The sequence below is a fragment of the Orycteropus afer genome, unplaced genomic scaffold, assembly GCF_000298275.1.
Source record: "Orycteropus afer afer isolate SDZICR_OR568_19922 unplaced genomic scaffold, OryAfe1.0 scaffold00114, whole genome shotgun sequence".
NCBI lineage: Eukaryota > Metazoa > Chordata > Mammalia > Tubulidentata > Orycteropodidae > Orycteropus > Orycteropus afer.
In genome coordinates this window covers 6,140,574-6,153,662 of record NW_006921701.1, presented here as the reverse complement: position 1 = coordinate 6,153,662, position 13,089 = coordinate 6,140,574, and the positions used below count along the sequence as shown (strand labels likewise).

General features: G+C 34.2%; 1 protein-coding gene across 1 annotated transcript in view; it reads left to right on the top strand.

The window, feature by feature from the left end:
• Window positions 1–13,089, top strand: part of POLQ (DNA polymerase theta) — a 222,700-nt gene that overhangs the window by 2,143 nt on the left and 207,468 nt on the right. Inside the window, exons 3-6 of the mRNA XM_007943887.1 lie at window positions 5,732–5,862; window positions 7,512–7,668; window positions 9,296–9,404; window positions 12,383–12,602. Of these exons, the coding sequence (XP_007942078.1) occupies window positions 5,732–5,862; window positions 7,512–7,668; window positions 9,296–9,404; window positions 12,383–12,602 (617 nt within the window). The remainder of the gene's footprint in view (window positions 1–5,731; window positions 5,863–7,511; window positions 7,669–9,295; window positions 9,405–12,382; window positions 12,603–13,089) is intronic.

The window sequence follows — 13,089 nt, the reverse complement described above, 5'->3', positions numbered from 1 at the left end:
TATGTACCATAGTTTGGTTATCCATTCCTCAGTTGATGGACACCTAGGTTGTTTCCATCTTTTGGCTATTGTAAATAGTGCTGCGATGAACATGGGTTTGCCTATGTCTGTTCTTGTCATGGCTCTCACTTCTTTAGGATATATACCTAGTAATGGAATGGCTGGGTCAAATGATATTTCTAATTGCAACTTTTTAAGAAATCACCATACTGCTTTCCACAGTGGTTGCACGATTTTACAATCCCCCCAGCAGTGTATGAGAATCCCAGTCTCTCCACATCCTTGTCAGCATTTGTTATTTTCTGTCTTGTTGAACTTTGCTACTGGTGCTGGAGCAAGATGGTATCTCATTGTTGTTTTGATTTGCAACTCTCTAATGGCTAATGAAGGAGCCCTGGTAGCTAAGGCACTTGACTGCTAACCAGAAGGCTGGTGGTTCAAACCTACCAGCCACTTCTCGGAAGGAAGGCTGGGCAATCCTACTTCCGTAGTGTTACTGCCTCGGAAACCCAAGGAGGGGTCGCTGTGAGTCGGGGCCGACTTGACGGCAAATAACAACATAACAACAATGGCTAATGATAATGAGCAATTCTTCATATGTTTGTCAGCTGCCTGAATATCCTCTTTGATGAAGTGTCTACTCATGTCTTCTGCCCGTTTTTTAATTGGATTATTTGTCTTTTTGTTACTGAGGTGTTGGAATTTTCTGTAAATTCTAGAGATAAGTCCCTTGTCAGATATGTCATACCAAACATTTTTTCCCAATCTATAGGTTCCCTTTTGACTCTTTTGGAGAAGTCTTTGGAAGCACATAAAAATTTAACTTTTAGAAGGTCCCATTCATTTAGTTTATCTTCTGCTGTTTGTGCATTTTGGGTCATGCTTGATAGTCCATTTATGCCATACATTAGGGCCCCAAATTTGCCCCTATTTTTTCCTTGAGGAACTTTATAGTTTTAAGTTTCATAGTTAAGTCTTTGATGCATCTGGAATTAGTTTTTGTGTATGGTGTGAGGTACAGATCTTGTTTCACTTTTCTGCAAATGCATATCCAGTTTTCCCAGCACCATTTATTAAACAAATATTCTCTTCCTCATTTAATGGATTTCAGCCCTTTGTCAAACATCAGCTGACCATAGGTCGATGGACCTATTTCTGGGTTCTCAATTCTATTCCATTGGTCTATGTGTCTAACATTATACCAGTACCAGGCAGTTTCCACTAATGTGGCTGTATAGTCGGTTTTGAGATCTGGGAGTGTGAGACCTCTTACTTTGTTCTTCTTTTTCAATACTGTTTTACTTATTCGAGGTCTCTTTCCTTTCCATATAAAGTTAGTGATTGGTTTTTCCATATCCTCAAAGAATGTTGATGGAATCTGGATTGGGATTGCATTGAATCTATAGATTGCTGTGGGTAGTACTGACATTTTCACAATGTTCAATCTTTCTACCCACGAGCATGGTATGTTCTTCTATTTATGTAGATCTCTTATAGTTTCTTGTAGTAGTTTTTTATAGTTGTCTTCGTACAGGTCTTTTGTGTCCCTGGTAAGATTTATTCCCAAGTATTTTTTTTTATTTTTTGGTACCTATTATAAATGGTATTAATTTATTTATTTCCTTTTCAGCAATCTCTTTGCTGGTGTAGAGGAATCCAACTGATTTTTGTATGTTGATCTTGTATCCCGCCATGATGCTAACTCTCTCAATTAGTTCCAGTAGTTTTGTTGCTGAGTCTCTTGGATTTTCCATGTATAGGATCATATCATCAGCAAATAGGGATTGTTTTACTTCTTTCTTACCAATTTGGATGCCTTTGATTTCCCTTTCTTGCCTTATTGGCTTGGCTAGGACTTCCAATACAGTGTTGAAATGAAGTGGTGATAGAGGGCATCCTTGTCTAGTTCCTATTCTCAAGGAGAATGGTTTCAGTCTCTCTCCATTTGAGAATAATGTTGGTTGTTGATTTTTCATATGTACATTTTATTATATTGAGGAATTTGCCTTCTATTCCTATTTTGCTGAGAGTTTTGATCAGAAATGGGTGTTGGATTTTATCAAATGCCTTTTCTTCATCGATTGATATGATCATATGGTTCTTTTCCTTTGTTTTATTTATTTGGTGGATGACATTGATTGTTTTTCTAATGTTGAACCATTCTTGCATACCTCATATGAACCCCACTTGGTCATAATGTATTATTTTTTGATATGATGTTGGAGTCTGTTGACTATGAGTTTGTTGAAGATTTTTGCATCTATATTCATGAGGGATTTTGGTCTGTAGTTTCCCTTTTGAGTGATGTCTTTGCCTGGTTTTGGTATCAGCTAGCCTTATACAATGAATTTGGGAAGATTCCATGCTTTTCTGTGTTCTAGAATAGTTTGAGTAGGATTGGTGTCAGTTTTTCGCTGAATATTAGGTAGAATTCTCCGTGAAATGGTGGGTTTTTTTTGGTAATTTTTTTATGACCTGCTCATTTTTTCCTTTTGTTATGAGTCTGTTCAAATTTTCTATCTCAGTCTGTGTTAGTTCAGGTAAGTAATACATTTCTAGAAATCTGTCCATTTCTTCTAGATTTTTGAATTTATTGGAGTACAGTTCTTCACACTATCCTGATATTATCCTTTTAATTTCTGTTGGTTCTGTTGTGATGATGCCCACTTTGTTACTTATTTGTGTTATTTACATTCTCTCCCTCTTTTCCTTTGTTAAATTTGCCAGTGGTTTGTCAATTTTATTAATCTTTTCAAAAAAGCAACTTCTGCTCTTGTTGAATTTTTCTATTGTCTATCTATTTTCTGTTTCATTGATTTCTGCTCAAATATTTATTATTTCTTTTCTTCTGGTGACTGTAGGCTTTTTTTTTTTTTTTTGCTGTTCTTTTTCTAATTTGTGGAGATTCTGGTTTGAGGTATTGATTTTGGCTCTTTCTTATTTTTTTGATGTGCACATTTATTACTATAAATTGACCTTTGGTCACTGCTTTTGCTGTGTCCCAAAGATTTTGGTATGTTGTGTTTTCATTCTCATTTGATTAATTTCATTTTTTATTTCTTCTATTACCCAGTCATTTCCAAGGAGGGTGTTACTCAGTTTCCATGTGTTTGCTCTTTTTCCATTCATCTTCCTAAAATTGTAATTTTATGGCATTGTGATTTGAGAAGATGGTTTGCAGTATTTCAGTGTTTTTAAATTTATTAAGGCTTGCTTTGTGGCCTAACATATGATCTATCCTGGAGAATGTTCCATGTGCACTAGAAAAGAATGTATATTGTGCTGTTGTTGGGTGAAGTGCTCTGTAGATGTCTATAAGGTCAAGTTGGTGGGTTGTATTGTTTAGTTCTTCTGCATCTTTGTTGAGTTTCTTTCCAGTTGTTCTGTCTGTGATTGAAAGTGGCACATTAAAATCTTCTACCATTACTGTGGAGTCATCTATTTGTCTTTTCAATTTTGTGTTTGAGTTATCTTCAGCAGATTTTACTTGTGTGTGATATTAATGATATTGTTCAATAATTTCCACATTCTGTTGCATCACCTTTCTTTGGAATGAGCACAAATATGAATCTCTTCCAGTTGGTTGGCCAGGTAGCTCTCTTCCAAATTTCCTGGCATAGACAAGTATATGCCTCTAGTGCTGTATCCATTTGTTGAAATTTCTGTCAATCCAATAAACTGAAAAGTGAGTGGTGAAACCACCAGTATAGGAGTTAGGATTTACAACACATATTTTTTTGGGAATCAATTAAATCCATCAAATAGAGTGATTGTGTGATGGGAGATGCGAGTCTGCTTTTTTCCCCAATTCTCAGGTTCTTTTCAGAGTATGAGCATTATACATATTATGTTATAAAGTAGCCTGCTTGTACAGGGTTGTGTACACAAAACCATATCTAATATACTTTATAGAAGATTTACATGAGTTTTCAAGGGAAAATTTGACATACACAATTTTTAACCTATGTTTGATACATTGGCTTTAGAATCTAACCATTAGGTAAGAAGCACTTAGTATAGATTTGCCTATTGTAGGAATTGAGATGTTATATGAATAGATAAGACCATATAATATATGGCCTTTTATGTCTAGCTTCTTTTACTCGGCATAATATTTTCAAGGTTAATCCATGTTGTAGCATGTGTGAGCATTTCATTTGTTTTTATGGCCAAATAATATACCATTATATGGATATCCTACTTTTTATTTATCAATTCATTCATTGATCAATATTTGGCTTGTTTCCATTTTTTGGCTATAAAGAATAATGTTGCTGTGAATATTTATGTACAGGTTTTTGGGAGATTTTGTTTTTTTCATTTCTTTTGGTTATATAGGAATGGAATTGTTAGGTCACATGGTAATTTTATGTTTAATTTTTTGAGGACCTTCAGCTGTCTCTTGATTCTGACTACTTTTGTCTGTTTACAGGTGCATTACTTTGGTTCAGCCCACTGTCATCTTCTAGATTAAGTAAACTTTGAAACTTGTTTATCTTTTTCTTCTTGTCTTTCTCTGCTCTGCAGCCAAAGTAATTTTTATAAACTACAAATATGCTTGTTACTCCCCTTCATAAAACTCATCAGTCACTAGTCATTGCTCTTAGGATGAAGACTAAACTCCTTGTGAGATTATAAAACTCTTCATCTTGCCCTTTTGTAGTTCTTTTTTCACTCCCCTACTTGTACTTTTGGGAGCTCTGGTAGCATAGTGCCTAAGTCACTTGACTGCTAACCAGAAGGCTTGCGGTTCAAACCCACCAGCCACTCCTCGGAAGGAAGGTTGGGCAATCTATTTCCGTAGTGATACTGCCTTGGCAACCCAAGGAGGGGTCGCTATGAGTCAGGGATGACTCGATGGCACGTAACAACAACAACAACTTGTACTTTATGTTCCAGGTTTATTAAATTACTCTTGCTGTCTGAACATGTCAGGCTTTTCTCCAGTGCATTTGACGTGCTGATTCTTCTGGTTGGCATTCATTTTCTTCTTCCCTCCCTACTCAGTACTGAGTTGTGTCCCCTTTCTACAAGGTTCCTTACAGCTTCCTCATCTTCTATAGTAGCTGCTATCATAATATTTTATTGTTATTATAATAGCTTCTATCACTTTATTTTATTGTGCTTTGCAGATGCTTTTTTTTTTTAACAAATGGAAAATTTGTGGCAACCCCACGATAAGTAAGTCTATCAGCGCCATTTTTCCAACAGTGTGTGCTCACTTTGTGTCTCTGTGCCACAGTTCAGTAATTCTCACAATATGTCAAACTTTAAGTGTAACGTAAACTTTACATGCACTGGGAAACCAAAAAATTCGTGTGACTTTATTGTGATATTCACTTTATTGTGGTGGTTTGGAACCAAACCCACAATATTGCCAAGGTATGCCTGAATATTAAAATTTTTCATCTCCTTCCTCAGTAATCTGAAATCTCTGAAGGGCAGAAATTTTAAACATTTGGTACTTAAAGGAAATGATCTTTAGGCATAAACTAAGCACTCAACAATATTCAGTGTTCATGCTGATATAAAGATTAATTTAATAATTCTCTATTTTCAGTGTGAGACTATTCAGGAAGCTGGTGCAAATGTTTCAAATGGTAATTGGGGCATTAATGATAGGCTAGCATTAGGTTTTAGAGCTACTGAACACTGGCTTAAAACATTTATTAATATAGAATGCCAAATATTACTTCTTTTGTGATAACCTTTCAAAACAATAATATTTTAGCTCCTACAAGTGCTGGGAAGACTCTTGTTGCGGAATTACTTATTTTGAAACGGGTTTTGGAAATGAGGAAGAAAGCTTTGTTTATCCTGCCCTTTGTCTCTGTGGCTAAGGAGAAGAAATACTATCTTCAGGTAAAGTTTTTCTACTAAGTTTGAAATAATAAAAGGCCTGTTATTGAAACTTAGCATTCTTCATTTGAATAGAATTGTAAAAGCAAGTAAAAAAAATAAAAATTTCTTTTATTGTATCCCAATATAGCTTTAAAAGTTGACCATTTATGGAGGGAAACTCTTTTTTTTATTATTGTATGTAGAAGAAAAGGCTATAAAATTAAAAGAGTCATTAATAAACTTTTCCTTAGGAAGTAAACAGAACTTCAATTAGTATCTAAGTGTGAAAATTAAGAATCAATGTTTTAGCTGAATAGTAGCACTAGACAGAAGCATGGAAAAGAAAGAGTACTTAAGGAAGCACATCACATCTCAGTTGAGGGCCATTTAGGAACATTTAGGAGATGAATAACAGGACCTATTGGTACTTAGATAAAGCTTTATGCCTATGATCTGTTCCTATGATCTGCAGAAATGAATAATAACACTTTACATTTAAATTGTATTTATTGATTTCTAAGGCATTTTCACAATGTTTCATTGAATAGAATAAGTTGACTACTGTAATTTCTGTAGTGGAAAAATGGAAAAATTGGAATAGAAAAGTCATTGTACTGGGAATTCAGGAAAACTGGTTTTTCAGACAGTTTTGCCATTGTCTTCAGGCTGGGCATATAACTTTCTGGGCCTATTTTTTTATTTGTGAAATGAGGATGTTAACCCTAGCACTGTGGAATAACTCAATAAGCACTCAGAAAAATTTTATTGAATGAACAACTCTAAAATTCTGTGAGTTTTTTTTTTTTAATTGTGATTTGAGGGAAAGTTTACAGGGCAAATTTATTTTCCATTCAACAGTTCATACACATTTATCAATTTTATAAAATTGATTTCAATCTCTATAGTATAACAGCTCTCTTCCTATTTCTTCCCTGTGGTTACTCTTTCCTTATGTCCTTTCCTATGTATTCCTGCCCTCTGAGCTGTATCCCTGATGAATGAGTCTTTTTAACAGTTATTTCAGAGGCCAAATAGCCAACAAATCTAGACCTATATTGTAACATCCTCTCAACTTAGATCCAAAGTAACAAAATGTGAAAGAATCCATTTTATTGAGAAGGTCTCAAACCAATGAGAAGGTATGTTAGTTAAAAGTTTAACTAAAAAAGTTAACATCACAGTCCCACTGCATTTGATTTTTTAAAGGTTTTCCATTACATAGATAACTGGTCTTTAGTGGGATCACGAGAATATTTTCCTCATGAAGTATAAATTTGTTTCATAAAGTGTGTTGCAATGGTTTAGAAATAGCTAGTTTCTTGTTTATTAGATCAAAAATATTGGTGCCTAGTTTTTACCTATTTTCTATAAATAACTCTTAGAACTATCTTAATTATTAAGTAAAGTTATTTAAATGATATACTTAATTGTTTTTGACTCTGTTAATGGAAAATATCTACTGAGCTTTGTTAATTCAAACTTCATATCTTCAGTATAAAAATATGTGAAAAGAACCAATAGGTCCTGGCCAGGAATAACTGACAGTAAACTGATAGATGCCCTTAGATACTTATGTCTATGTTCTGGGATAGAACCAATTTGTGGTCTGACTTACAATTCATACATTTGAAATTATTCTTACATGTATTGTTCTTTTCTACTCAATTCAGAGCCTGTTTCAGGAAGTAGGAATAAAAGTAGATGGTTATATGGGCAGTACCTCTCCGACAGGGCATTTCTCTTCCTTGGATATTGCTGTCTGCACAATTGAGAGAGCCAATGGTCTGGTCAATCGCCTCATAGGGGAAAATAAGATGGATCTCCTAGGTAAGACAAACAAGAAAATAAGCAAGTACTTTCTATTACTATTTTTGATGGAATGGAATGCTGTTGGGATTTCTACACATACATGTTGTTTTTCTATTGTTTGTCATTTACTTGTAGAAACAAGAATTGGTATCTGTACTGTTAGGATTCTGTAAAAAAAAAAAAAAGTACAAGTTTTACATCCTACTGTTGTTACTGCCTACACTGCCTTACTTTTTTTGTACTTTATAAAACATAGAGGATACTTTTGAGACCTTGAATAATTTATTGCTTCTTTCCTGGCTAAACTTTATCAGGAATAAAAGGAAGCATGCAGGGGCTGGGTTTACTAACTTCATAATCAGTGTATATGTGTACGTATTCATTATTGTACTCTGATGCTGTAATGTCCGGATTAGGCCTGAACCCAGAGGCTACCCATTTAGCAGGCAAATGATGGAGAGCTACAGAAAGTGATAGTGTATTTCAGCTTGGGACTCCAGGAAGGTTTTCCATCTTATTTATTTATTTATTTTAACCACTATGGAAGGCCTACTATATAGAGGTAGCAACAGGAATAGAGTGTGGCAATAGCAGCACGGTTATCAGTTAGCTGCAGAACTTAAAATGCCATGGTGAACTTGGATTTGGCAGTTGAGAATCAAATTAATAATACATGGAGTCTTATGATTAAAAGCTCTAGAAGCTTATAGAGAGAAATTATGCACATCAATTTATACCAGAATTCTCTTGTTACTTGTTTCTCCATTGGTCTTTAAATATATTGAGGATTGAGACTGGATCTTCAGTGTTATGTCCAATGCACCTAACATAGTGTCTAGCACACTAGGTAGAGCAAATATTTTTCTAATGAATGAATAAATATTGAAATAACTCATTATGATTTGGAGATAGCTTATTGATGACGAAAAGGAGTACCATGTCAAAAGGAAATAGTCTGAAAAGTCTTGATTTTGCTGGTGGGGATTTGTGGGGGAGACACCAGTATACTTGGCAATGATAATATTATGAAACATTTAACTGAAGAAAGTTGATACTAAATTTTCAGTAATTATTGAGCATTGTTCCAACTGTATAGACTGGGTCAATTCTCTAAGTAGTGGAGAAGGGAATTATGATCATATTTATGCTTTGAAGGAGGGTAACACACCCTACTATAATCAACAACAACAAAAAACCCTTAAATCATTTCTTTCTTCTTGATCTTATTCTGCATTTCCAAGCAACTTGCTAAACAGAGAATGGTTGCCTTAGTTGTTTTCCCACAGAAAAGTCAATACACGGAATGACTGACATAGATGTCTTTTATTTCTATAAGATTGCCAATTTAGAAGTGGTTGAATAACAAGAGGCAGTTTTCTCTGGATTTAGTTAGCTTTGAATAAGCAAATAATAGATTTTTAGATCCAGAATATTTTGTTGTAGTACCACCTATGACAGCAAAACATCTTGGAAAAGAATTGTCCATTATGTGGAATCTGATTTTTGCTTTATAGTTAGAAATTTGCATCATGTGCAATATATTGTAATGGCAGCTACTTAGTGTAAGAAAATATATTGAGTTTTTTGAAACTCTTCTTGGAACTGTCAAATTCTATAAAGCCTAGTTTCTGGAAAATCTTTTTAGGAATGGTGGTTGTGGATGAATTGCATATGCTGGGAGACTCTCACCGAGGCTATCTGTTGGAGCTTTTGCTGACCAAGATTTGCTATATTGCTCAGAAATCAGCATCTTGGTGAGTACTTGACTTAACTGAGTTTTTGAGATTCCAAACAATACTGAGAAAGTGTCACATAAGTGCATAATAAGTAATTAAGTAAATTAAAGCTGACCTTTAAATTAATTAGTGCTTTTCTTATATGTTTGAAAAGAAGTACTTTAGACTGAGATTGATTATAGATTACTTTGTAAACATTCGTAAATTTCTGACTGCTCACTCTGCTTGGTCTTGGTGTACAGACTTTTATGATAGATTTTTTAAAATCTAGTTTTTGTGTTTGTCATGTAATTAGTATACATTAATTATACATGTGTATAATTTAAATAGGCTAATGTTGAAAAAACAGCATTTCTTTGGCCTCACTTCCCAGGGGTGACTAGTTTTAACTCTAAGTTTCTTTATGTCTTTTTAAGATTTTTATTTACAGCTTTATCTCTAAATGCAGCTACTTGAGTTTTTAGCTGGTCTCAGTTGACTACTTACTATGGAATATGAAGATCTAAGCACATATTTGTATTCTTTATGTACCTCTATGCACACTCCTCCCACAAAGCAGACCCTACAGCCCCTCCCTTATCCTCTAGTCATATTTGTATTATACAAACATAATGATGTCATAATTTTGCTTAGCTTAATATTGATTGTTACACTATCAAAAGCCTAGTTGCCATAGATTCCAATTCTCGATGACCCCATGTGTATCAGTGTAGAACTGTGCTCCGTAGGGTTTTCAATGGCTGATTTTTCAGAAGTAGATCACCAGACTTTTCTACTAAAGCATCTCTGGGTGTACTTGTACCACCAACCTTTTAGTTAGGAGCTGAGAATGTTAACTGTGTGTACCACCCATATATTTCTTTTACACTATTATGACTATATAAATGCCATTGTTAACTGAGCCATGTAGTATGCTATGAATGCTTTTACATTTCTAAGTAACGTTTTGTTTTCTCTGAAGTTAATAAATGTCTTTTTTTGTTTGATGTCTTGTATTTCTACGGACTTCTCACTAATTTTTCCCCAGACTCTTTCCTCGTTATGTAAATCTCCACCCCATATATTTCAACATATTTGCAATTCTACCAATTTCATTTGTTAAAGAAATTTCTCCTATTGCTTTCTGAATTGCTCCTATCTGGACAGGTTAATGTATATATATGCTGGACAGCAGTCATTTAGAATCTCTCTTTATCATCATCATTCATTCACATTATGTTTTGCTTGAGTCACAGCCCCCTTTTTTTTTGAATCATAAATCTTTTTCTTGATTTACTTCCTCATTTTTGTATAGATGTCCTCCAGGAATTTCTGGAGAAAAGGTATATGGGTATAAATTCTTTGAGGCCTTATATGTCTGAAAATGTCTTTCATTTAATTCACATATTGTCTGTGGATAGAAGTCAAGATTGGAAATACTTTTCTGTCAGAATGGTCAAGGCATTATTACTTCATGGTCTTTTAGTTTCCATTATTACTCTTGAGAAATACAATGTTATGCTGATCTTTCATTCTTTTAAAATCTTTTAATTCTTTGTTGAAGTTTTTAGGATCTCCTCTTTGTCCTTGGTGTTATAAGATTTACTACTGATCTGTTAAGGTGTTATTCTATTTCCATTCATTATGCTGAGTAGTCATTAGGTTCGTTTAATGTGGAAGCTCTTGTCGTTCAGTTTTGGGAATTTTTAATACTCTTGTATTGACAGAACAAGCAGTTAACCATTTATATCCCATATCAGTAGGGATACAGGAGATGTGACTAATACAATCAACAAATTTCACCTAATGGCTGTATGTAGAACAATGTATCAAACAACAGCAGAGTGCATGTTCTTTTCAGGAATGATTATTAACAAAACAAAACAAAACAAAACAAAACAAAAAACCTACCATATACTGGGCCAGGAAGGAAGTCTTAACATATTTCAAAGGATTGAAATGGTTTAAACTATATATCTGTGAAAATAAACTAGAAAAAAAAAAAAAAAAGACAAGCATGACTAGAAGGAATTAAGAAATACATTTTTGACCAAAAAAATAAATCAAAATAGAAATTAGAAAATAGTTCTAACTGAAATTGTAATAACAATTTCTCCTAATAAAACTTGTAAAATGAAGCTAAAGTTGTTTTTAAAGAGAACTTGACAGTATAAAATGTATATACTGCTAAAGAAGACAAGCTGAAAAGTCGGTGACTTAAGTGTTCATATTTCAAGAACTTAGAAGAATAACAATGCCACAGAATGTAGAAGTAAAGAAATAATAAAGACAAAAGCAAAAATTAATGAAAGAGGAAAGTCATTATCCAGTACATTAAAACCAATAAGAAAATAAAAGCCATAAGAAAAAACACAAATAACCCAATGTATCAGTGGGCAGGGGAACAAGCATTTATAAGAGGGTATCCAAATGGTCCGTAAATATGAAGTGATGCTCAGTCTCATTAGTAATCAGGGAAATGTAAGTTACCTCTTCAAAGAAATATTACCGCATACCTTCTATAAGGGGACTCTGGCGGTGTAGTGCCTAAGGCATTTGACTGCCAACCAGAAGGGTGGCGGTTCAAACCCACCAGCCACTCCTCAGAAGGAAGGTTGGACAATCTATTTCCATAGTGGTACTGTCTTGGAAACCCAAGGAGGGTTTGCTGTGAGTTGGATCCAACTTGACAGCAGTGAATTTAGTTTTTTGGTTTACCTTCTATAATGTCTAACATTAAAAAGATTGGCAATACCAAGAGTTGACAAGGATGTGGAGCAATGGAACACACAGACTGTAAGGTGTTACTTTGGTACAGATTCTTTGGGAAATAATTTGGTATTATCTACTAAAATTGAAGGCAATTATAATCTATAATAATTTTATTCCTTGGTATATACCCAAAAAGAAAAGCTTGTGTGCATGTGTACCAAAGGATATGACAAATAAAATTTTTAGCAGTGCTATTTGTAATTAATACTTAACTTTTTAATGTTATTTTCATTTGCTTTTCATAGCCAGGCAGATTTAGCCAGTCCTCAGTCTAATGCTGTGCAGATTGTTGGCATGAGTGCTACTCTTCCTAATTTGGAGCTTGTGGCTTCCTGGCTGAATGCTGAGCTCTATCACACCGACTTTCGCCCTGTACCACTTTTGGAATCAGTAAAAATTGGAAATTCCATATACGACTCTTCAATGAAGCTTGTGAGAGAATTTCAACCCATGCTACGGGTGAAGGTAAATCAATATTTTTATATCATACTACCAGTATACCCACCAGCCACTCCTCGGAAGGAAGGTTGGGCAATCCTACTTCCATAGTGATACTGCCTTGAAAACCCAAGGAGGAGTCGCTATGAGTCGGGGCCGACTCGACGGCAAATAACAACAACAACAAAAACAACAACAACCAGTACATTTTATTTGATTAGATTTACTAATAAGTTGCTAATTTTTGAATTATGTAAATTAGGAACTAAAAAATAATTATGTGCATTAGATATCCATTAGAAGGAATTTTAATATTAACCTAATAGTTTTCATCTTGCAAACTTGGTGGTGTTGGTGAGAGAGGAATGTAGTCGTGCCTACAATTTAGATATAGTTTCCTTGATTAATTTTGTAAAATAAAATAATGAAAATTTTATAGACCTTTTATTTAACTGGGAAAAGATTTTCTTGTTGTTGTTGTTATGTTGTTGTTAAGTGCCATCGAGTCATTTCC